This window comes from Leopardus geoffroyi, chromosome C2 (genome assembly GCF_018350155.1).
Source record: "Leopardus geoffroyi isolate Oge1 chromosome C2, O.geoffroyi_Oge1_pat1.0, whole genome shotgun sequence".
NCBI lineage: Eukaryota > Metazoa > Chordata > Mammalia > Carnivora > Felidae > Leopardus > Leopardus geoffroyi.
This window is the reverse complement of record NC_059333.1, coordinates 105,409,481-105,434,242: the sequence shown is the minus strand read 5'-3', so window position 1 is coordinate 105,434,242 and position 24,762 is coordinate 105,409,481. Positions and strand designations below refer to the sequence as shown.

Here is a 24,762-nt window from a genome sequence, read left to right as displayed (position 1 = left end):
TACTAGATGTTCAATAACTGTTTGTTGTTGAATGAATGGGAAGAGAGGATATAAAAATAGAGAAGAGTGAGCCCAAGCCAATTCAAAGCTCAAGAGCCAGCTTTTGCTAAAAGCCATATATTCTGCACATAACATCCTGGACTTCTTGGAATAAAAAGAGAGAGAGGGAGAGAGAGAGAGCAAGAAGAGGGAATTTTAGATATTATAGCAATAATTTTCAGATTATCACAGCTTCTAATACCCTATGTCTCCACTGAGCTATACCAGTTTCACAGGATTTTAGAAGTACTCGAATTTCACCTAGTCTTTAAGGAATGTCTTATATTTGTAAAGAGCTAGTATAAAATAGCTGAGTAGGTGGGTAAAGGGGGTCAATTATATGGCAATGGATAGTAACTAGACTGGGTGGTGATCACTAGGTAGTACATACAGATGTCTAATTATAATGTTGCACACCTGAAATACATATAATGTTCTATATAATTCTACCCCAATTAAAAAAAAAAAAGCTGAGAAGAAATTTCCAGATTTCTCTCTCTATAACTTCATGCATCTTTAAGCTGTTTCCAGGGTGGCGGCGGGGGGGGGGGGGGGGGGGGGCGGCGGGGATCAGAAAATTTAAAACTGCCTGCCTCTTGTCTTTATAAGCTTTGATCTTTCCATTTGTTTGTTTGTTTATTTATTTATTTATTTATTTATTTATTTATTTATTTGATGTTTATTCATTTTGAGAGAGAGAGAGAAAGCACAAACAAGAGAGGGGCAGAGAGAAGGAGATAGAGAATCCTAAGCAGGCTCCAAGCTGTCAACACAGAGCCCAAAATGGGGCTTGAACACACAAACGGTGAGATCATGACCTGAGCTGAAGTCAAGAGTTGGACCCTTAACCGACTGAGCTACCCAGGCACCCTTGATCCTTCCACTTATTTAAAATCTGTAATCTCCAAGGCCTCAGAATTGCTAAAGAACCTAGGGAGGGCCAGGTGGGATGGAACCCCTTGCTTGTCTAGCCAAATCAACAATACAGTTAAGCTCTGCTGGGTTGGTGCTGAGAAGGGAGGGATCAGGGAATCACAGTGGAGGTGGCCTGATATAGGACAAATCGAAGCCTGGTCCAGTTCCAGAAGTTTGGATTTGAGGGGATTGAGATAGGGCATATGGTCAAAACTTTTGGGTAGTGGCCAAGTGTTTGATGAGTTCAGCCTAACCAGGGCGGACCCTGAACGAGTGATTCCAACCTCAAGAAAGGGGTCAAAAGGAAAAGGGAAACAGAGTTGAGTGTGCCTCTTCCTTGAACCCGGCACTGAGGAGGGGGGCTGCCACTGGATCTACCACAGGGCTGGAGCAAGAAGACACTGCCCCAAAAAGCGTGGAATTAATGGTGCTGTCCCCGAAGGATACTGAATTCCAAGATCCTGTCCCCAGACAAAGAGTAACGAACACCTACACTTCTTCATGGTGATGTGCCATGTATGGTTCATCCATCCATTTTTCTGAGTCCTGTTTCCAACTGGAGCAACAGTGTCATGAACTCAACTGTTTTTAATTTTCCTGACCACTGCGTAAAGAAGCAAGTCCCTTTGGCCCTTACTAGTCCTGTCCTGGGAGTAGGGGAGAGGACCACCATGAATATTCAACTATAGGTTTAATGACAATAAGAAACCTTATTCAAACCAAAAGAGGCAGAGTTTTGAGAAGTTCTATAACGTCTTATCTAAGGGGCACCTCAGGAAAAGACCCTGGGAAGCAGGGACACTGGTGATCACAAGTTCGATTAGAGGTGTCATATCAGGAGCATACATTTGCTTGTGACTCTGTGGGCTGTTGTCTAGGGCATGTGCTTGCCCAGGGGGGCTAGTGTCAGTTGAAGGCCCCACAGGCCACTTGGCCAACAAAATGGGTGACAAGGCAGCAAAACCATGGAGTAACTTAGCCAAACTCTCAAAAATACCTTGTAGTTAGACTATAAGGAAAGGCAAAGGATTAAGCTACATTTTAGGATAGTGTTGTGAGGTGGGAGAGAGAGGCAGAGAGAAAACTGTGACCAAGGTAGGATACTCAGGGCATCAGGGACTCCAGAATGATCTGACTTAAAATGGAGAGATGGGGTTCATTTTATCATTATTCTTTAAACTGTGTATATATGTGTTTGTATCCTGCTTTGTATGTGTGATGTATTTTAAAATAAACAGATAAAGTTGACCCCTCCAAAAAAACAAGGACCCAGGGTCTGAAAGACATTGATTGGTAACTAAAAACAGCTGCCAAAATAAAGCCAATAAGACCTTAAGTGAAAACTTAAAACAGAAACCATAGAGCCAATACAGATGTCTCTCTCTTTCCCCCTACTACCTCCCCTCTCCCCTCTCCCCTCTCTCTTCACTCCCTCTTTATCTCTCTGCCTTCACTGGTAAAATTTTTGCTGACTGGAAAAAACTTTGTGGGAGTGAGGAACATTACAACTTACTTAGGAATTACATTTGAGAGAAAATACATCTCCTGTGCTCCCTATCCTGCTGGCCAGGGCAGGAGTGATTTAACACACTTTCTTTTCCAAAGTTGAAAGGTTGAAAATAATGTCTGCTCTCCTGAAGCTGTTGTTCTAACACAAGGTAGCCATCAAAGAGAAGCCTGTTTAATATCAGAATGTATTCAATCCGGCTGTTGTACCGTGCTGTGCAGGTAAGCACCTGGCCCTGCCCTCTGCCTGCCTTTCCCTGGGTTGATTTCCAGCCTAGGGCTCTCCATTATGCTCTGTGCACCAGCTCAGTATTTCTTATTTTGCTTCACTCTTTACATGCCTCAAATAGCTCTTTTTTTTTCCTTGAGCCCTAGCTTAGCCAAGTTCCCTATATTTGATTCCTTTGATCTTTCTGTTTAAATCAATCTCTTCCTCTAATTATTTTCTGTTCCACTTCTTTGAACCCCTTCCAGTTGCCTCCCTTTCTCAAGAAGCCAGGTGTTTAAGAATCTGGATGAGGTTCAGGCAGAATCAGGTAGACACAGCTGCTTGCCCCCAGGTCACTTGTTGCCTTGTCTTTAAGCAGCAAAGATGGTTTACTAAAGGCACGTGACATTCCGGAGCAGTGAGCACTGCCCTATGTGTGGCAGGTGCTCAGTAAGTAATTACAGAATGGAGAAATTAACTGGGATCTCTTTTATTTATTTTTTTTTAACTTTTTAATTTTTTTATTTTTTAACGTTTATTTATTTTTGAGACAGAGAGAGACAGAGCATGAACGGGGGAGGGGCAGAGAGAGTGGGAGACACAGAATCGGAAGCATGCTCCAGGGTCTGAGCCATCAGCCCAGAGCCCGACGCGGGGCTCGAACTCACGGACCGTGATATCGTGACCTGAGCTGAAGTCAGACGCTTAACCGACTGAGCCACCCAGGCGCCCCAACTGGGATCTCTTTTAAATGGGCTGCACTAGGGGCGCCTGGGTGGCGCAGTCGGTTAAGCGGCCGACTTCAGCCAGGTCACGATCTCACGGTCCGTGAGTTCGAGCCCCGCATCAGGCTCTGGGCTGATGGCTCAGAGCCTGGAGCCTGTTTCCGATTCTGTGTCTCCCTCTCTCTCTGCCCCTCCCCCGTTCATGCTCTGTCTCTCTCTGTCTCAAAAATAAATAAACGTTGAAAAAAAAAAAATTTAAATGGGCTGCACTATATTCTAACTTACACTTAATTTGCTTCCCCATTGTATCCTGGGCCTAGGTCTCTTTCTGCTTTTAGGTTTTTCTGTCCCATCTCATAGTTATTTCATAGCTTACTTCTTTGATGCTTTCCACATTTTTAAATTAAATTTCTGTATGCTTCCTGCTCGTATATTTAACTTCATTAGTTTAATTCATGTCATGAGATTTTGTTAATAACCTTGTTTACCAAATCCATGTTATTTATAAATTATTCTGTTTTACTCCTTTCTTTAACTGATAATCATGTTCATATTTTCTTAGATTTAATTTCTGTTTAAATTAGAGTAGACTTTCCTTCTGTATTTGTTAATTTTCAGTGTTTTTCTAGTTAGCCACAGTACAAGATTCATCATATCCTATAATTCCAATATAAGTTTGGGTTGAGAAAAAAGACCATTGTCTTCAATAATATGATGTCTGAGATTTCCTTCAAAATAATCTAGTGGGTGGGGCACCTGGGTGGCTCAGTCGATTTAGCGTATAACTCCTGATCTGAGCTCAGGTCTTGATCTCAGTGTCGTGAGTTCAAGCCTTGCGCTGGGCACGAGGCCTACTGAAAAAAAAAAAAAAAATCTAGTGGGTGTGGGGGAGTAGGACAGTTATAGGTGAAATAAGATTGCCAAGGGTTGATAGTCGCCAGAGCTGGGTGATAGGTACATGAGGGTTTATTATACTATTCAATTATGTAAATGTTTGAAGTGTTTACATAATAAAAATGTATTTAAAAAGAACAAACGAATATAGATATAAAGACATAGAATTGATCCTATGAATTACCTGAGGACTCCAGCTGTCCTTGTCGTTGTTATTTGTTGGTTCAGCCATCCCTCTGCCTTCATTGCAAAGTTTAGCACTTGCTTCTCCTCTTCTTTTCTTTCCAAACTCTCAGTCTCACCTGGGAGGTTTCATGGTGCTTGTGTGTGGCTTGTCCAGTGCCTCCCATCAGCAATGCTAATCATCTATACTTCCACTCTTACTCAGCAGCCCACTCTTCCTTGATTATACTTCAAATTATTTCTACAATGATGCAGATCTCCATATGCTGACCCCCCAGAACTCTGGCTAAGGCTTTCGGGTTATGTTTTGTTACAGAATGTACTTTTCATCAGTCTAAATATAAAACACTTATATAATCCAGCCATTTCTGTTTTACAAGCCTTCAGGTCCCTATTAGTTTCAAGTTCAGGTTCAAACTCGGTATCCTTCACATCCAGCTCTTGCTTTCCTGCCATGTCTTGCCTCTTTCTCTAATATCCTCTGATACTTACTGTCTTTTCAAGTTATTTGTGGGTAACAGACCATGCTTTCTTACACTTCCAAACTTTTGGCCATACTATTCCCTGAGATTGCAATGTCTTTTCATCAGTTGGCCCCGGGAGGACTTCTGCAACTTTTGTTTGTACCTCAAAACTCAATTCAAGCATCACTCCTTTGAGAAGGCTTTCCTGAGCTGTCCACATTGAGTTAAATGCTCCCTCCAATATCTTTTTTCATTGTATTTATTTTCTTAAAATAAACTTTAAAAAATCTTTTTTTTTGAGAGAGAGAGCACACACGCATATGAGTGGGGGAGAAGGAGGAGGAGAAGGAGGAGGAGGGAGGGAGGGAGGGAGGGAGGGAGAGAGAGAGAGAGAGAGAGAGAGAATGAATGAATCCCAAGCAGGCTCCACGCTCATAGTATGTAGCCCAACTCAGGGCTCTATCTCATGAACTGTGAGATCATGACCTGAGCAAAAATCAAGAGTCGGTTGCTTAACCGACTGAGCCACCCAGGCACCCCAACATCTTTTTCATAGCACTCTTGACCATGTCCACCCAAATAGTTTGAAACCCAACTGAAATCATGGATATTCTTTGTTTCCTTTCTGGAATGTAAGCTCTTTGACCTCTTTCAACTCTTTCTGTCCAGAGTCCAACCCAGTGCCTGACACACAGTAGGTATTGGAATGAATGAGTAACTGAATGAACAGAGGAACACATAGATGAATGCTGTTATCTTCTTAAGGTAGCACTTCCCTACCCAACAGCCTTCTCTACGGGTCTGGGTCAATGCTCTTGGTCCTGGGCAGCCTTTCCAGTCTTTGCCTCCTAACTGCCCTTCTTAACCCACCTGTCCCATCTGGTTCTAGCTGTAACCCAATAGTCCCTGTTTCTGCTGAGTCCTTTCTATTTGGTGCTTCATCTAGATGAGTGTTTCCCAGAGTGTGGTACACAATAATTTTTAGGTGATACTCAGATAAGTGTCTTTTGATAGTCTTGTGTTTATATTCATAAATATTGGAGGAAGGGGAATTGAACACATAAAACCTGTGATTTCACAGAGAATATTGGTTAGGACGAAACAAATATAGGTAGTGCCATGGTAATCAACCTTACCTGGACCTCATAAACCAGAGGCAAGGTGCTCAGATATAATCATCAATTGTTTCTAGCCCTCAATAACTGAACCCTTGGCCATGCCCGTTAGAAGTATAGACAGCCAGGAATAACATCAATAAGGAAGGATTCCCAAACACTGAATTCCACAGGCATCTCTGTTTTAATTCAGTGATATGTTGAAATGTCACTTCCTGATGTTGCAGAGTATGTATAGGTACACTTAACTATGTTATATTTTACAGAAAAAATAATTAAATATTTGGTGAGCTGTCCAATGATATCCTCATGCAAGTTCAGATTTTTAATGTGGGGTGATATAGAAACTGACAGATTTGTGTCATCAGTGTGAAACCTTATCTTTGTCTGAAACCATCAGTTAGGGTATCTAGCTATTTGGATCAAAAAGTGCCATTCCTCTCAAAAAGAAGCTTATTTGCAGCCATACATTTTATATGTCATTTTGATGTATTTTTTTTTTGTTCGGCATTTTTAGTTTTCATTTTTACAAGTTTAATAACATTGTTCTTATAGAATTTACCATATTCATCAAATCTAATATACCATTGATATGTAAAACACATCATTATTTTACGTGCTGCTGAGAACAACAGAGAGGTTGCTAATTATAATTGCAAGCTGCCATGGATTCTAAGACACATTCCAATTTCAGAGGGGTTAAAATTATTTTTTAAAGTGTGCTTAAAGTTGATAAAATGCAGATGTATATTTCACTTCTATTTTTACCAAATAATACTTATATTTCATTAATCATAGTGATATAAAGTTTCTTTTTTTTTAATTTTTTTTAGAGAGAAAAAGGGAGGGAGAACATGTATAAGGTGGGGAGAGAGGCAGAGGAGTAGAAAGGGAGGGAGAGAGAGAGAGAGAGAGAGAGAGAGAGAGAGAATCTTAAGCAGGCTCCACACTCAGTGCAGAGCCTGATGCAGAGCTCAGTCCCATAATCCCCATGGGATTATGACCCAAGCTGAAATCAAGAGTCAGATGCTCAACCAACTGAGCCACCCAGGCACCCCCAAAGTTTCTTTTTTGAGTGACTTTAAAAATGAGTTGGTTAAAGAAAAATCATATGTAAATAGGAGTAGACATGGAATGTAGCATGGGAAAATCCTGGAGGTGATAGCCATGCAATTGTGACTTGGCCTAGCCACCTATAGGGGCCCAGATACTGCCTGTTGGCCCCACCTGCCAGCTCAGGCCAACCCACTGCCCTCCAGCCCTGCGCCCAGCTCCTACCTGAGGGAGAGTCTGTCTCTGTCTCCTCCACCACGCATGAGGGAGGAGATTGGGCAATCATGCCTATGCTCAGGTTGAAAAATGTGGCTATAACTCACTGAAGTCATTTTATGAGAGTGAAAAGAAATTCCTAAAATCAGACTCCTTATATTCAAGTAATCTAGACTCGCCTCTATTTAAATAAGAGCATACTGACAGGTTTCTGTTTTGTTTTGTTTTGTTTTTAACCAATTCTCCACAAAGTAAGGAGAAAAGAACATGTTAGCCTCTCTTGCTGGGTAATTTATTTACTAATAATGGCTAACTAAACATGACCCATTTCAATGATTATTAAACCGAAGAATGGTCTGCTTTGTTTTCATAATAAATTTACCAGTTATAATTATGAATAAGTTGACGAAAATTGCATTTCATTGACAAAATACAGAAGTGGCTAATTTCCTACTCCCACAACGGAGGTGGAGAGAGAATCATTTTAGATGGAGTCGGGAAAAACTGCCAAGTTTTCATTGGGAAAATGTGCTTCTGCGCACTATCTCCCTATCTGTGGATATGTGTCCATCACGCTTCCAGCTCCCACCCTGCACAAGGTCTAGTCCTCAAACTGTTTGGCACTATGTGAATATTTCCCCAAGAGCCACCCAAAACCCTTGGATTTACTTGGTGCTTATCCTTGAAGGTTAGTGTGAATCATTAACCAGAATGCAATGGAGCAGGAGGTCACAAGTCATATAGGCTCCACTGCTTGCACAGAGCCTGTTTTTGCAAACCTAATTTTGAAGGTTTTAATGTAGGTGTAATTGAGAAGATAAATTGAACACATATGCATATCCTAATAAAGGTATTCTTTGGAGTCAGCAAATAGTCACATCATACTAAGCATCAATGATCCTATTAAAGTATAATAAAAGGGAAAGGTCTTATAATAGAAGATTATTTATAGGCTATTAGTTATTAGTATAATTTTAAAAATATAAGCAGTAACAATTAGCAGAATTGATAGTATTGGAGATGCAGCTGTTTCCACTCGCTGGTACTAATGATATTAACAATAATTCTAATAGCAATGTCATTTGAAAGCTAAACCTTTTCCAAGTTCTTTATCCTTATGGGTGTTTTTATCAGATCCCTGCTGCATAATTTTATAAAAACGATTTCCTAATATTCATAAAAGTTCCTGACATCATACACTAAATTTTGAAATTTATTCATAGATTAGAATAACGTTGTAATTGTGGCCCAGTACCCTTTCTCCAAGCAGAAATAGTGGTCAGAAAGTCAAATATATTTAAGAAGTAGACTCACTAAGACTTGGTGTCTTAGGTCAGGTTCCCTAGAAGCAAAGGCTTAGAGAGGGACTTGGATGCAGGTGGTTTACTGAGAGATAAACCTATAAGGAAGGGAGAGAAGCAGGATAGGGACACAGGAAGTGCCAGGCACAATGTGGATCAGATGGTATGCCTGGCTCGATGCGGGTGGATGGATAAATTGGACCACACAGGATAGCCGTGAGCCCTTATAGCCAATACTCGCAGCAGTTTGGGGGTTGATATGGTGGCCAGGAACAGGGACCTGCTTGGAGCACTAACAGCACTAAGTATACTTGGTGATGGAGGGGGAGGGGAATGGGGATTGGGGAGAGGGGAACAAGGACGGCTCCCAGATTTGTGACATGAACAAGTGAATTGATTCTTGTATATAACAACAACACTCCCCTCATAATACCAAAAATCCAAGATTGCAGAAGAAATAGGAAAAGATTCTCATTGTACAAATAAATAAATTTTCCTTTAGCTTTTACTTTCTAGATGAAAAATGCCAACTTTTTGGCATATTTGCATAGGATTTTCTATTAAAGATATGTAAACTTTTTTAAAAAAGTGTTTTTTTTTTTTAGAACTTTTCCATTTACTCTGCTTTGTGTTGAAAATGAACCCAAGCTTTGTGTTCAAAAATGAGCCCAGTTTGGGTTGTTAGAGTTATTAGTACTCTAATAATTGAAGATTCAGTCCTGATATTACAATATTATGGTAACTTTTAATGAAAAAGTATTATGCATTGCTCTTATGCATTCACCCTTTAGTCCAGAGGTCAGTGATCTATGGCTTGTGAGCCAAATCCAGCCTGCAACCTGTTCTTGTATGACCTGAGAGCTAAGAATTTTTACATTTTTAAAGGGTTGCTTTAAAAAGAATTTAGCAGACTATATGACACACAAAGCCAAAAGTATTTACTATTTTTAGCCCTTTTACAGAAAAGTTTGCTGACCCCTGCTTCAGTCCATTATGACCTCAAACTTTCTTTCAGAAGTGTGCTGACCAATCCGTATTTTGAGATAAAATCTGACATTCAAAAACTTCAAACTAGCAAGTGATTTATGGAACCAGAAAATGATTTGTTTTATAAAAGGATTCATCGCAGAATTTATACAAATAAATTCTAGTTCATCTGAACAGTTGTTTTTAATGGAATTCTTCAACAAATTCAGAAGCATTCGTTTTAAGTAAAATAAATCTGCATAATTTCTCTTTGTTTCATAACAATATTACTACCCATTTTGTGATTATTGTAAAGAAACTGAAAATACAAATAGATACAAAGGTACAAAGTCACCTGCAATATTACCATCCATCTTTAGCCACTGTTAACATGTGGTACATCTTTTCCTAGGCATAATAAACATTTACTTTTTTAAAATGTGGATAACGTATGTATGATAGTATATCCTCTTTTAGTCATTTAATATTATGATTTTCAAAAGCATTGTATTTGACTGCATTTATTCCACAGAATGAATGTGTCACAATTTATTTAAATATCTTACCATTTTTTGACATTTAGGTTGAAACTAATTTTTCACTCTTGTAAATGCCACATTGAGCGTCTTTATGCATAAATATAGATCCTCATTTCTGTGTCCTTAGGCTAGATTTTTAAAAGAGTAACTATTGTCTCCTCCCCCCAGTTTGTTCCTTGTCTCTTACAAACTCATTTTTCTTCTAGATCTATCAACCCTGGAGTTCCTCGGGGATAGAAATGTGACCTACCTCTTCCTACTCTCTCTGTCGGCAGACATGTCACCTATACCCAAGCTTCCAAATACAATCTCCCATATTTACATCTCTAGCCCCAGATCTCTCTGCTAAGCTCCAGACACACATATCCAGATACCTACTTGGCATGTTCACTTGTATGTCTTATACCATCTCAAATAGAAAATGTCCAAAAATGATTCAATATCATCCCTTCTTTTGCTTGCTACCAAACCCCCTCCTTGTTGCCCATTTCAGTGAAGAGATACCACCTTTCCACTAAATTGCTTATGATACAAAGCTGGAAACCATCAGTGACGTCTCTCTCTATTCCGTCACTAGGTCTTGTTAATTCTCCCATCTAAATATATCTTTAATATTTCTATTTCTCTCCATCTCCCCACCCTCACCTAAACCACATTTATCTCCTCCCTGGACTACTATATTTGCTTCCTAATTGGTCTCTCTGCATCCACTCTTGTCCTTCTCGGTCCTTCTATCCTCTGGTAGTTCTCTACCGAGGAGAACATTTCTAAAAATGTCAATCTGCCTTTACAGTCCTTAAGCGGTTGTTAGGATAAAGATCTTAATGGCAACCCCTTCTCTTGCCACTCTCCCCCTTACTCTCTTGTTCCAACCTAGTGGTTTTCTTTCAGCTACTCACGTAAGCTAGGCTTCTATCAGCCTCAAACCCTTTGTTTAAGGTGTTTCTTCTGCCTTTAACACCCTCCCTCTTCTTCAGCTGACCAACCCTTTTTCTGATGCAACCTCCAATACACACACTACCTACGTGCTTTCTCAGCATTGTATGAGTCTACTCTGGGTACTTATGACAAATTGTAATCTAAATTGTTGGGTATCTTTTTTCTGCTGTAATGTCTGTTTCTCTACTAGAGTGAACTTTCATTTTGGGCAAATAGTGTCTGTCTCTTTCACCACAGTATCTCTCAGGGCCACCCATGTAGTAAGTGCTCCATAAATACTTGTTGAATTATTAACAGGTTATGGGGTATAAACTTTGCAAAGACATTTAAAACATTTTATCAAGGGTGCGTGGGTGGCTCAGTTGATTAAGTGTCCGACTTCAGCTCAGGTCATGATCTCACCATTCATGAGTTCGAAGTCAGACGCTCAACTGACTGAGCCATCCAGGCACCCCCGATCACACTCATTCTGACATTGTATATTATGTTTTAAATAATTTAAAAATATTTTATAGGCAATATGTAACCTCATTATTATTGAAATTGCATCTTTTTGATTACTAGTGAAGTTGAACAGTTTTCACATTCCCCCATGCCTTGAGTGATCATTTGATTTATCATGTAAACTGGGACGCTTCTGAGAGTGAAGAAGGGTGCTGTTCATAATTATGCCAGGACAAGATGCCAGGATAAAAGCAGGACCATCCTATACAAGCCAAGATGCATAGTTTCCCTAACTCTTTCATTTTCATGTAGTCTTAGAACTCTGGGCATCTAAAGCTGAGAGCAGAGGTCCAAGTGATGATCCAGGGGTAAACTGAAGATAAAAATGCTTTTTGTTCTTCATTTTCATGTGGATGCTGTGTGCTGTGCTGTCCAGTAGCTCAGTGACTTGCTCCAGAACTCCCTGTCACCAATGCTGCCTACTTCACTCATTTACCTTACCTGCCTAACCTTTGGAGACTTCCAACAATTTCATACCACTCTCCTTTCATGATAAGACCATTGGCCCAAAGAGCTGAGGGAACTGTCTTGCCCATAAATGCAGAGCTACTCAGAGGCAGAGCCAAGGCTTTTGGAAGAATTCCCTCCTGTTCCACCAAGCTGCCTCCTCCTTCACGTTCAGATACATTCCTCCTGCTTGGATTGCACTGACAATGCCAGTAGTTATTTTCTGATTTGATAACACTTCCAAAGTTATATAGAGAAGTGACCAGAACAGAGTTTTCACTTCTTAGTGCATCCTGTGAGGATGTTCCTCTTTGACAGCATAACACATCAAGGCACAAGGCACACAATTTCTGGGGCAATGCGTCTTGTACTGGGGTCATGTGCACGTGGTTTCAGTGCCTATGACTTGTAACGCTTCCCTGAGCTCATGCAATGAGTCTACAAACTTTCGTAGCTTTTCCTAAATGTCCTCTTATGTAATATATGCCCTTCAGTGAAGCTCAAAAAATAAATTCAGAGTTGCTTACAGATTTGCATTTTCAAGAATTGCTAGGAACTTAAGGAAGGTAGAATATGATGACAAAGAATTTCTGGAAAAAGAAAGATGAGGAGTGTTTAAATAAGTTGAATTTTTGTCAATGCCATCTGATCTGAGGTATGACTTTATTAGGAAAAGAACAGCAGCCTTCCTCTTCCAATCTCCTCAACAGAGAACAAATTTCCTTCTAATGAGATTCCCAATAGAGCCTCTGATTACTGTTGTGCAAATTGTGCACTGCACAATCCTAGGGGGTGCCATTTACCCCACCACCTAGGCAAAGGTGCCAAACAGTCCCTCTTGGCAGGCACCTGTGGTGCAGATCACAATCCTCCTGGCATCAGACAGGGTACAATCTGTGCGGCCATATGTTGAGGTCCTGACTGACACTCTCTGTGTGACTTTTCCTTGATAAAGAAAGATACTATCAGTGTCAGTTAGAGTTGCCTTATTCACCAATACCTGTAGACTTTTTAGGGTAATCTTCATTTCATACATTCACCTAGTTTTTGTAAGCACTTTGGTATATGTCAAGCCAACTGTCCTGGTTTCAGGTTTAGGAAATAGGTCATTGGAGCTATCTTTTAAGGGCTGAGGTTGTCTAAATTTTGCCATTTCATTTTTATTGCGGAAAATGCAGGAAATAAGTGCAATCTCATGGTTTTCTAGAGAACCTAAACATTTAAGATGTTAATGTTTTTTAAAGGGATGTTTTTCATTAAAATTTAGCTATGTAGGGGTGCCTGGGTGGCTCGGTCGGTTAAGCATCTGAACCTTGGTTTCTGCTCAGGTCATGATCTCACGATTTATGAGTACCAGCCCCACAGCAGGCTCTGCGCTGACAGTGGGGAGCCTGCTAGGGATACTCTCTCACTCCCTCTCTCTCTGCATCTTCCCTGCTCATGCTGTCTCTCTCTCTCTCTCTCAAAATAAATAAACTTAAAAAATATATAGCTCTGTAAATGAAAGAAAGAAAAAAATTAGGTGTATATAGGATCCATCTCCAAAATATCTATAAATATAGACTAAAAGTTAAAAATCAACCATTGGCTCTCCAGAAATAAAGGAGAAATGCCATGCATTCAACCTGCCCAATGGAGAGAGACCTTCGTTTTAAATTAATAGAGAAACGAACTTTGTATCTCCCAACAGAGAACATGATGAAACCATTCAGAGACAGTTTTATACCATATTTCCCATAGTGTCTAGGATGAAATCCAAAGGGTCTTTAAGCTGGAAGAAGCCTTTTAGTTCATTCACTTACTCATAATTCTGACTATTTGTGTAACATCATGACTATGCAGTCTAGCCCCCTTCGTGAGGAAACTGAGGTCACAAAGTTGGTTAGAGACAGGGCTGGAAACTAAGCCCAGATGTTCTATATCCAGGACACTTGGCCCCACAGTGCTGCTACATATTACCATGTAGTTAAATTCAGGTGATGAAATAGGAGAGCATCTGTATACTGCATGTGACTTGCATGTAATTCATGCAATAAAGATGAAATACAAACCTCTTTGCCAGCCATTTCTTTATTACTCTAAATGCCACAACTTAGAGAAAGAAGGTGCAGCATTAGGGGCAATAATTTCAGAATTAGTTTGGGACTTTTGCAAATAAACCTTTTTCCCAGCTATCTATACTCCTTACAATTTAAATATTTCAGTCATGCCTTTTCTCAAATGTTGCCTTTACAGATTAACATCCTATAAATAGCACTGACCTCCTAGGAACATGCTGTCATCCCTACCCTTGGAGTATTATTCCAGTTTTCCGTTCATGACAAAAATGAAAATCCCAACTAATGGTGGCTACCTTCTGAAAGGATTTGCTTTGCGGGGAAATTAAAAGCATGTAGTTCATACAATTGGAAATTTCATTTTCCAGGGTGTCTGTACTCTTCTTTTACACAATTAAGTTTCCCAACGTGCCGAATAGCTCTGAACTTGTTGACAGTTGAGGAGGTGGAGCACATGTGTGCATCAGGGAACAGCTGCTCTTGCCAGCTGCCTTCTCCTCTGCATAGACAGAAATACTGCCCAAGGAGCCCCTGCAGGGCAGGAGACTCAGAACTCCTTTGAACTTGCTGCAAGGAGCCCTTTCTGACATTTTGCTCTGTGAATTTATCCATTTGCATGCAGACCAAGGGGTAGTGAGCCTTTCACTGAGTGACTAGCAGCCAAGATTCTAGAGCCAAGCTACCTGGGTCCAAATCTTGGCTATGCCACCTAGTTTCCCAGCTCTTTGACATTAGGCCGCGTTACTTAATCTTACTATCTTCAGCAATCTCACCTGTACATGGGGATACTAGTTTCTTCATAGAGTTTTTGAAAATTAAATGTTATTATTAATAATCCCAGCATCCAATATATATTTTTAATGTTTTTATTTTTGAGCGAGAGAGCACAAGCAGGGGAGGTGTGGGGGGGTAGGGGGGACAGAGGATCCGAAGTGGGCTCTGCACTGACAGCAGAGAGCCCCATGCGGGGCTTGAACTCCAGAACCATGAGATCATGACCTAAGCTGAAGTTGGACTCATAACCGCTTAACCGTCTGAGCCACCCCAGTGCCCCTGCAGCAACAAATATTGATGAAGCTTCTATACCATTCCAGTTATCATGAACAAAACAGAGAAATAGCTCCTCCCTTAGAGTATTTACTCCCTTAGAGTATTTACTCCTCTAGAGTATGTTTTCCCAGTAGGAGCACTGATCCATTTAAGGGTTATAAAGTCAATGGTGAAGTGTGAGCAAATTTTCTTCTAAATGAATTAGGATAGGATTTACAAATAAGGGTTTTATGAAACTTTTAAATATTTTTATATGTATGTGTGGCCTGGGTCTTGGCAGAAAATGGTTTTCTTGAGTCTAGTAGAGAAGACATGCAATTAAACAGCAACGTAGATGCAGCATTTATGATGAGTGCAATAAATATCTCTGGAGCATGGGAAAGTTACCTGCTTCCTTTTAGGCAGGCGGTACAGAGAATCAGGAGCCTTCCCGGAGGAAGTGACATTTAAGCCTAGACATAAAGGATAAGTAGAAATTTGCCAAAAGAAATGGGGGGGGGAGGTTGGGCAGGAAGCAGTTCCTTTAAGGGCAATGAGGAGCCAAGGGGACTTTAAAGGAGCTGGGAGAGACCTGCATTGCAGAGAGGCACTCTGGCTGCATGCAGAGAATGGGCATAGGTAGTAGGGAGACTGTTTAGTAATTTCAGGACACAGTGGTCCAGACTGGGGTGATTGATGGGGGAAGGTGCTGGTTTGCGATGACACCCACTTGACTCACATCTCTGATGTCTAATTTACAAAGGTTGCAGGGGACAAAATCTAAGTCTGTAAGCCACAAGCTCCTAACCTGAGGACACGGTCCTATAAACAGGAAGACAGGACCTTTCAATCACTTTCCAAATCATCTCTCCATCCTGCTGGACATATCTGTAGACTGTCGCCGGCCTAGGAATTGGCAGGGCTTTCTGTTCCAAAATGGGACAGTTCTTGGCAGGAGATGGAAGGCTGGAAACAGAATGGAAACTGGGCTAGCCAGGCACCTTGCATGAAGAGAAAAGAAAAAACGAAACCTGGTACTTTCCCATCTGATCCAGAATATCTGGTCAGAAAATTATTTAAAAGGACAGATAATTCAGAGATATTTGGCTTTGAAATGCCATGCGTTTTTGGCAGTGGATTTACCTTGCCAAATGTTTTTCTAAGGCCTTATTTTGCATTCCCTGAACACAGACCATCTGGGCAGCAGGGGAGATGAGTAGGAGCCCAGGAGGGAATCTGGGTGGGGGGCTGAGGAGGTCCTAATGTTTAAAAATTGGGACTGAGACCACAACTTTTTATCACTCCAGTTGATGAATACTTATCTGTCTACCTGTGTTCTGCCCCAGAGCAGTGAGCTTTTCCTGACCTAACCCTTGCCAATTCACATGGTGATTTGAAAAGCAGCTATCTAGTTCCCAGCACCCGGTGTTTCCTACCCACATCTCTGAACACTTTTAGGGCCACATCCATCCTACGGGGCAGGGGGTGGGGGACGGGCAGCCAGCTGACCCAGGGCTTCACAGCAACCTCAAAATCAAACCATATTTGGAGCACAAGGCAGGCTGTTTACAGATGTTACCATAAAAGACATTTGAAATTATAATCAGTCCTGTTTTACAGAAGAGCTGTAAAGGGGCCAGACCAGAGGCCCCTTTTCCTGTATTCATTAAGATTGCTGCTTCCAGGCAAGTTAAAAGATTAGTTTATCTTCCCTGGCTCAGGCCTACCTAGGACTGGAAAGAGTCACACTTCACTGAAATCACTTAAACAAAGGGTCTCTGCACCAAGTCCCAATTAGGACCTAGAAGAAAAGTCGGGATGGCAGCCACTCCCTACTAAAGAATTCCAAGCATTCCCCTGGTCCTCCCTCTGGAGGGTGCAAAGCCAGGGTAGTGGCCTGGTCCAAGCTAGAATTCACTGGGAATAATTAGTAACAGCCCAAATCTGGAAGTTCAGGGAAACTGGTTTTCCCCCAATCCATTGTAAAATTAAGTGCTAGGGTTGTTTCGGTTTTTTTTTTCTTTTTGAATTTTTTCAGATTTACTGAGGTATAATTGACACATAAAATTGTTAAATATTTAAAATGCATGCTATGGTTATTTGACACAAGCATACAGTGTGTAAGGATCCCCTAGTTAACACATCCGTCACCTCACATGTGTGTTTGTGAACACTTAAGAGGGCATTTCCTTGTTTCCCAGTTCTTACAAGTCAGCATTGGTTGGTTCACAGGAAATTTCTAACCCTGAAAAGGTGCTCTATGACCCATCTATGCTTTCCAAGTGATGGTATCTTCACTCCAAGGAACCTTGTCCCTAATGAGATGAGCTGCCAAATTCAGGGAACCAGTGTGCATTCCGAAAAACCCAGCATAGGTTTCTTTGACTCGGTTTCCAGAAAAATTTAAGGACGCAGTCAGTGCAAGTGCCAGGAGCAGGTCACCTGATATCCACGTCTTCCCTTCCTTTAATGTCTCCTTGATTGGAGGCGGCCAAAAGGGACTTTAGAGGTTCGCCTAAACCTTTAGAACAGATTCTTCACCAACGTTCCAGGTATCAGTCCCATCTTCCACTTAGCTCTCCATTCCCCAGACACACACCTCTCTGAGGTCATCCTCAGCGTGCGGCGGGTAGCGGGAAGGAAGCGTGAGCTAAAGCAACAGGTTCCGCCCACAGCCTGAACTTGGAAGGGGCGCGGGCAAGGCGACTGGAGCAGGGCGGTGGAGGGAGAGGAAGTGGCCGAGGAAGGTGGAAGGGAAATGATGGTGCATGACCACCCAGCACACGTCACTTCGGGCTCCCACAAGGGCTAGTGTCTGTGCGCGTGTGGGGGGAGGGAGGTCCTTCACCGGATCACTCGGGGACTTCCGCGTGGGTTAGCATGCGCCGCGACCGCGCTTTGGGGTACCGGGAGGCTAAGGCAGAATAACGAGCCCCGAAAAGAGGGCTTGAAACGCGCCCAGAAAATCTTTGTGTGTGTGTCTGTGGGTTAACACCCGCCACCCTCCCCAGGGTGCCGCCCCTGTTAATTGGCCAGGTCTGCATCCCTAACGCCCCGAGCCCCTTTCCCTCGGCCTTTTCCCGACCTCTCTGAACCCAAGCCCGCCCGCCTCCCGCCTGAGACTGCAGCCGCGAAAACCGGGAGAACGGACTGCGCCGCGCCCGGCAGCCTCTGGGCATGCTCGGTGGCGGGACCGGCTCCGCCGCCGGGAGGGCGCGTCCTCCCTCCCCCAGGGCGGCGGCGGCGGCGGCGGCGGCGGCGGCGGCGGCGGCGGCGGCGGCGGCGGCGGCGCCTGCAGCTACCGCCGCCGCGCCCGGCCCCGCACACCTTTTGGGGTGGGGAGAGCCACCCTCTCCTGCGAAAGCTGAGAGCACCCCCACCCCCACCCCGAGCCTTCCGGCGGGCCGAGGAGGGGCCGGTCAGGGAGGCGCGGAGGCGGGAGTGAGACCTCCGAGCTGCCTGCGGTTCCTTAGAAAGTAAAGCTCAGCTGGCGAACCGAGCCGGCTCCCGGCCGCCGGCGGGGGCGGGGCGAGGCGGGGCCGAGTGGGGGGTGGTCTCGGCGCCCGGAACGAGGTGCGAATTCAGTAGCCGCCCACCTTCTTCTCGGTCCCGCCCCCAGGGAATTATAATTCTCTGGGAAAGTGTCTGGTTCTCGGAGAATCCTTGGGGCGGGGTGCAGGGGTGCTCCCGGCGCAAAATGGTTACAACAAAGTCCATGCGCGCCCCGGGGCCCCTCTTATGGAAAGTGTGAGCGCTGGTGGCTGGGCACCCCCTTTGCTAATCTGAGGGTTAGTTACTGGGAGGAAGTATGGTTGTTGGGGGGGGGGGGCGGTGGGCGAAGGGAAGCCTCAAGCTGGTGCCGGCTCCGTCCCCAGGCCTCCTTCGGGGGTGCACCTCCGACCAGGCAGGCGCGGGGCACTGGGCCGGGGTGCTCGCGGCGGGTGGCGGGGGGCCGGAGCAGGCTCGGCCCGGCAGCTCACTCTCTGCCTCCTCCCCCCTAGGATTACCGAGAGGATGGGATGGATCTAGGCAGTGACGCCGGCGGCAGCAGCAGCAGCAGCAGCCGCACCAGTTCGCAGTCCAACTCCACCAAAGTGACCCCTTGCTCCGAGTGCAAATCCTCGTCGTCGCCGGGGGGCAGTCTGGACTTGGTGTCTGCCCTGGAGGACTATGAGGAGCCCTTCCCGGTCTACCAGAAGAAGGTGATTGATGAGTGGGCGCCGGAGGAGGACGGGGAGGAGGAGGAAGAGGAGGACGAGCGCGACGAGCGGGGGTACCGGGATGACCGCTGTCCGGCCCGGGAGCCGGGGGACGTGAGCGCCAGGACCCGCAGCGGCGGCGGCGGGGGCAAGGGCGCCACCACTGCCATGCCGCCCCCCGTGCCCAACGGCAACCTCCACCCGCACGACCCCCAGGACTTCAGGCACAATGGCAACGTGGTGGTGTTGGCCGGCCGGCCCAGCGGTTCTCGGGGCCCCCGCCGGGCGGTCCAGAAGCCCCAGCCCGCGCGGGGCCGACGCGGCGGCCGGGGTCCGGCAACTGGGGTCCTCTGCCTTCAGCCCACGGACGGCGGGACGTGTGTCCCGGAGGAGCCCCCGGTGCCCCCTATGGACTGGGAGGCACTGGAGAAGCATCTGGCTGGACTGCAGTTCCGGGAGCAGGAGGTGCGGAACCAGGGCCAAACCAGGACCAACTCCACCTCCGTAAGTTGGCCGGGGGTGCGTGCCCACGCGCGCACACACGCGTACCCACCGCGCGCACAGCCCGCACGCGTCCGCCTGGCTCTCCCACCCGCCTGCGGCCCCATTCATCCTTCCGCGAGGGTGGGGGCCGGGCTTGAGAGCCTGCCTTCTGCTACCCTGGGGTACGGTTGCTCAGTCTGTGAGCTGTCTGGGTTTGCAGGATGGGCGGAGAGGAGGGAGGGGCAGCCAGAGGGCAGCGGAAAGTCGAGTTAGTGGAACCGGCGACTCATTTTAATGGAATTACTTATGAAGACGAGATTGTGAGTCACTTGCCTGAAAATAAATCCGGGGAAATTTTGGCACCGAAGCCAGTGCCCTGCGGGTGATATTTCAAGTGGTAATAGTTGTGGCTTTGTCGACCGTGGTGGGTCTCCCTTCGTTACCACTAACGTTTCGCCCATGTATAGTCTGTCCCTGTGCACACGCTCACATTCGCCTGCCCACACCTCCGGTATGGCAGCAGGGTTTGTTCCGTCTCGCGTTTAAGCAGATGCTCCTGAATTTGAATGGGTGACCGCCCTGCCCTGAGACTTTGTTCCTTTCTGAAACCCGACCTGTTGTTGACTTGGGGAATGGGGGCATTGACCTGCTAGGGTGAGAGAGTGGTTGTTGCCTCTGTCGCCTCAGCCTCTCTGGGGAAGCCCTCCTTGTTTTGAGAAGGAGCCACTTGCAGTTCCTTACCGGAGGCCACACTGCCTCAGTTCAGGAAATCCAGAGAGGGAGGGGTGCTGAAGTGGAACAGAGAGAGGGAGAGAAGGAGGGCTGCATCTATAATAAGAAGCTCTGGCAGGTTTGCACTTGTCTCAACATCTTTTTTGCCCCTGAGAGGAGAGCAAATCAATGACTTAAAAGCGTCAGGAATGTAGCTCCGCTATTTATCACTGTTTTGAGATAAAGCAACAGTTGTAATTTGAAATCGTTAATGATGTCCCTAAATGGGGCTGAAGGGCACACGGTTTCAATAAGCCGCTTTCTGTGTGTGGCAGCTGTGTGGCAGTGTGGGAGAATGCTGGCTTGCAGGTGTAATTTTTCTGCTCCAGGGCCCTGGAGCTACTGGAAATTGGGTGCATGCACTTCTGACTTCAGGGGTGAGGACACTAACCACGTTTCACAGAGAAATTGGCATGGTTTCTATCAGAGAGAGCCCTTGGCTGACAGAGCCCACTGGTTAGTGTCCCTTGAGAAACTACCTATTAAATTAACACACTCATTTTAATCCCAGCTGTTTACCATGGCCACTAGCAGACGTGGAATCTTTCCATTACAGCCAATTCTATGTATTATACCTTGCAATGGAAAACATCCTTTTCCCACTTAGTGTCTGAGAAAAATACCTGATTAAGCTCCTTGGACTTAAACAATGACTTGAAGATAAACACATTTCATTTACTATTGCATGATATTAATACATTCCAGGAGAATATAATAATTTATGTACGTGCAAAGTTAGGATTTGATGATGACAACAAACCCCATTATTTAATATTTTTTGTGTAATAACTATTAAACAAAATGTTATTGAGCACCTGTGTACTATGTGCTAAATGCAAGGTCTCATTCTCTGTGCTACAGTTACACATCTGTCCATGTGAGACTTGAATTATGGTGAAGGGAGGTAGGGTACATACTGACTCCCCTCTAAGAACTTAAAATTTAATAAATTACTTAACACCATCCCTTCCCCCAACACACACACACACACACACACACACACACACACACACACACACAGAGCCTATTACTATGAAGACTTTGTGAATCTTTCCTTCTTGGGCAATCTTTGAAACCAAAGGTGTCTCCTCACCTATTGAACAATTTGCATTATTTGGGTTCCCTTCTCTCCACCCCAGCCCCCCCTGAAAATGTCCCTTCTGGGCATTTCCTCCATAAGTTATGCAGAAAAACCTGAAACCCATTTCTTTAAAGCAAGTATGTGCACAGAAAAAAAGGGGGAGGGGAGAGCCTTTGAGGTTGTTTAATCAATTTTACCATTTTTTGGTTTGTTAATAACAAAATTACTAGCCAGTGTCGGTTTAGAATAGTGTTTTTCATACTGTAAGTTACCCATGAAATCACCTTAACATTTAAAAAAAGAAATGAAATAAAACAGTAAACTTGCTTTTAAAAACTTTTGCTTTGGTTTTATGTAAACACTGGGTCATGATGTAAAATTTATTTCTTACTATGGGTCATTGTCATAAAATTCAAAAAACACTGATTTAAATGCTGTTTACTCCTGCCTGGGATAAGTGGGAAAATTTATAACTATGAGGACAGAAACTTGAGAATAACAAAGGAGTCATGTAGAGGAGAAAGCCTATCTGGAATAAGTTGTTCAAATCAAACATTTTGCTCCTCTTTAAAATTTTTTTTTAAGTTTATTTATTTATTTGAGAGAGGAGGGAGAGAGAATCTCCAGCAGGCTCCACACCCCCAGCACACTGCCCGATGTGGGGCTTGAACTAACGAACCATGAGATCATGACCTGAGCCAAAACCAAGAGTCAGACGCTTAACCGACCGAGCCACCCAGGCGCCCCTTTTTGTTCCTCTTTAAAAAGCTCTATAGGGGCGCCTGGGTGGCGCAGTCGGTTAAGCATCCGACTTCAGCCAGGTCGCGATCTCCCGGTCTGTGAGTTCGAGCCCCGCGTCGGGCTCTGGGCTGATGGCTCAGAGCCTAGAGCCTGTTTCCGATTCTGTGTCTCCCTCTCTCTCTGCCCCTCCCCCGTTCATGCTCTGTCTCTCTCTGTCCCAAAAATAAATAAACGTTGAAAAAAAAAAATTAAAAAGCTCTATATAAATACATGTAAATGGAATTAATACAGACTACTTGGAGGAAGGATATAAAATGAAAAAGAGGGGTAGGTTCTCCTTTACCTATGAAGAGGACCAAATGAGCTCTTCCCACCTGAGGGCTTTGCCCATGGGGTTGCCTCTCCTGGGAATCAAGTGGCTTATTCTTTCCCATCACTCCAGACTACTCAGCCCTCACATCCCTGACCACCCTCCCTCCCCCGCCCCCCAAAGTAAAGTAAGGCACTCTACCCAGGCACTCCTTGTGTTTTCTTAGTGCTTATCACTACCTGACATCTTGTTGGGTTCCCCTTCATTTTTGGTCTCTTGAGAATCAAGTTGTAGTGTAGAGGTCTTGCCTCTCTTTTAATCATTGTAGCCTCGTGCTTGTGATACTGCCCCCGGGATGCAGTAGGTTCTCAAATACTGAATGAATGAATGAATGAATGAATGAATGAATGAATGGTTTATTAGACCCACACACCCAGACCTAAACCAACCCTCTCATTTTACAGTTTCAAAAATTGAGGCCCATTGAAGTAAGTGATTTGCCTAAGGGCCCACTAAGTAATCTATGAAAGGTTTTCTTCTATCAGACTATGTTTTTTCTCATTTTAATGCTAAAATCAATTTGAAGTAAAAGGGAAGGAAAGAGGCTTCCACCTCCGTAGGTTTCTTAAATGACAAGGCCCCTCTTACGCTTCCCTAGTAAGTATTAAGGACAGAAATAAATTAGGAAATAACCAACATACCATTATTTATGGGTCTCTTCTCACAAACATGGTTTAGTTTTGATTTGTTTTGATGGAATAATGGCTGCAGCAAAACACTCAAAAGGAAGAACTAAGATCTCAAAAATGTGTTGACCATCAGCCTTCCCTAATCTACTGAAAATTTAGAGGCAAATTTAAAAACCCTAGAGGCAAATTTAAACCCTAAGGTTGACCTTTCCTTCCTGTAGGATGTAAGCAGTTTATCTCTAGCTTGGTATCAGCCAAAGAGCATGGGCTTGGATGGTGCCAAGAACTGTCTTTGGGGTCAGAGCTCTGAGGTGCCAGAGGGAGTCCCCCCAAGGAAACGCTTTGGTGACCTTACCTCCTGCTATCCTGCTAGACAAACTTGCATTGCCTCAGGTGGCCCAGCCTCTTCCTTGATGGCCCAACCCCCAACCTTGAGGTTGGAGCCTTGAGGGCAGCAAGGTTTCTTTACTCCATTGTCTTATCCCCAGTAGCTCCCACGGGGAGGGGAGCTGTTCAACCCAACAACCAGAACTACCCCCAGAAGTGCCTCCTCCAGTTGGCCAGCCCCTGCTCATCTGGCTTCTACCTGTTTCTCACAGTCCTGCCTTGGGCTTACATCACCTCAGGTGTGTGGCCCCCATGTAGGGCCACACGCAGTAAAGAAGTAAAGAGAGATACTGGGGATTGGTGCTTTTGATGTCAGATTTAGAACCAGCTGTGGCAAGTTTAAGGGAGTCCTGCCCCCTTATATTAGTGTTCACCCTAAATTCTCATTTCCCTGCCTACTATGACTGCTGAACTGGCGTGGGCAATCAATCCTAGGGAAACCTGGTTTCCCTCTTTTCAGTGCAGACCCAAGCAGTCAGCTTTCTCTTTCCTCCTGCTTCTCCTGGATCTTTCTTTGTAGCCCTGTCACTCTTCTTGGGGTGTGGATGCCCATTGCCTCAATGTACTCCTCTTCCTAAACGGAGTATAATTATACCTCTTTTTCTCAATGTCTTTCTGTGAGGTTTTCTCTCCTCAGGGTCTGAGGTCCTCCAAGTTTAGCCTATTCTGCCTAGAAACTTATCCTCTTTGTTCTCCCTCTTGTCCCATTTTTTTGATTCTTAAAAAAAAAACAAAAAACTGTTGAGGTAGAATTGACATACAACCAACTGCACATATTTGAAATGTATAATCTGATGGGTTCATGTGACATGTGTCCACCTGTGAAACTATCATCAAAATCAAGATAATGAACATATCTCTTACCCCAAAAAGTATCCTCCTGCCCCTTTGTAATACTCCCATCCTGTCCTTTGGCAACCACTGGTCTTATTTCTAGCACTGCAGGTTAGTTTGCATTTTCTAAGATGAATGTAAGTAGAATCATATAATATATACTCAGT

At 44.2% G+C, this 24,762-nt stretch overlaps 1 protein-coding gene across 5 annotated transcripts in view; it reads left to right on the top strand.

Moving 5' to 3' along the window:
• Window positions 1-24,762, top strand: part of LOC123611318 (schwannomin-interacting protein 1) — a 573,615-nt gene that overhangs the window by 432,085 nt on the left and 116,768 nt on the right. For 2 of the 5 annotated variants that reach the window (XM_045503129.1, XM_045503132.1), the window contains one exon: window positions 19,102-19,803. In XM_045503129.1, coding sequence (XP_045359085.1) covers window positions 19,102-19,803 — 702 coding nt within the window. Of the gene's footprint in view, window positions 1-18,526; window positions 18,889-19,101; window positions 19,804-24,762 lie in introns of those variants that run through there. The other 3 variants (XM_045503130.1, XM_045503134.1, XM_045503131.1) reach the window with 3 other exon arrangements.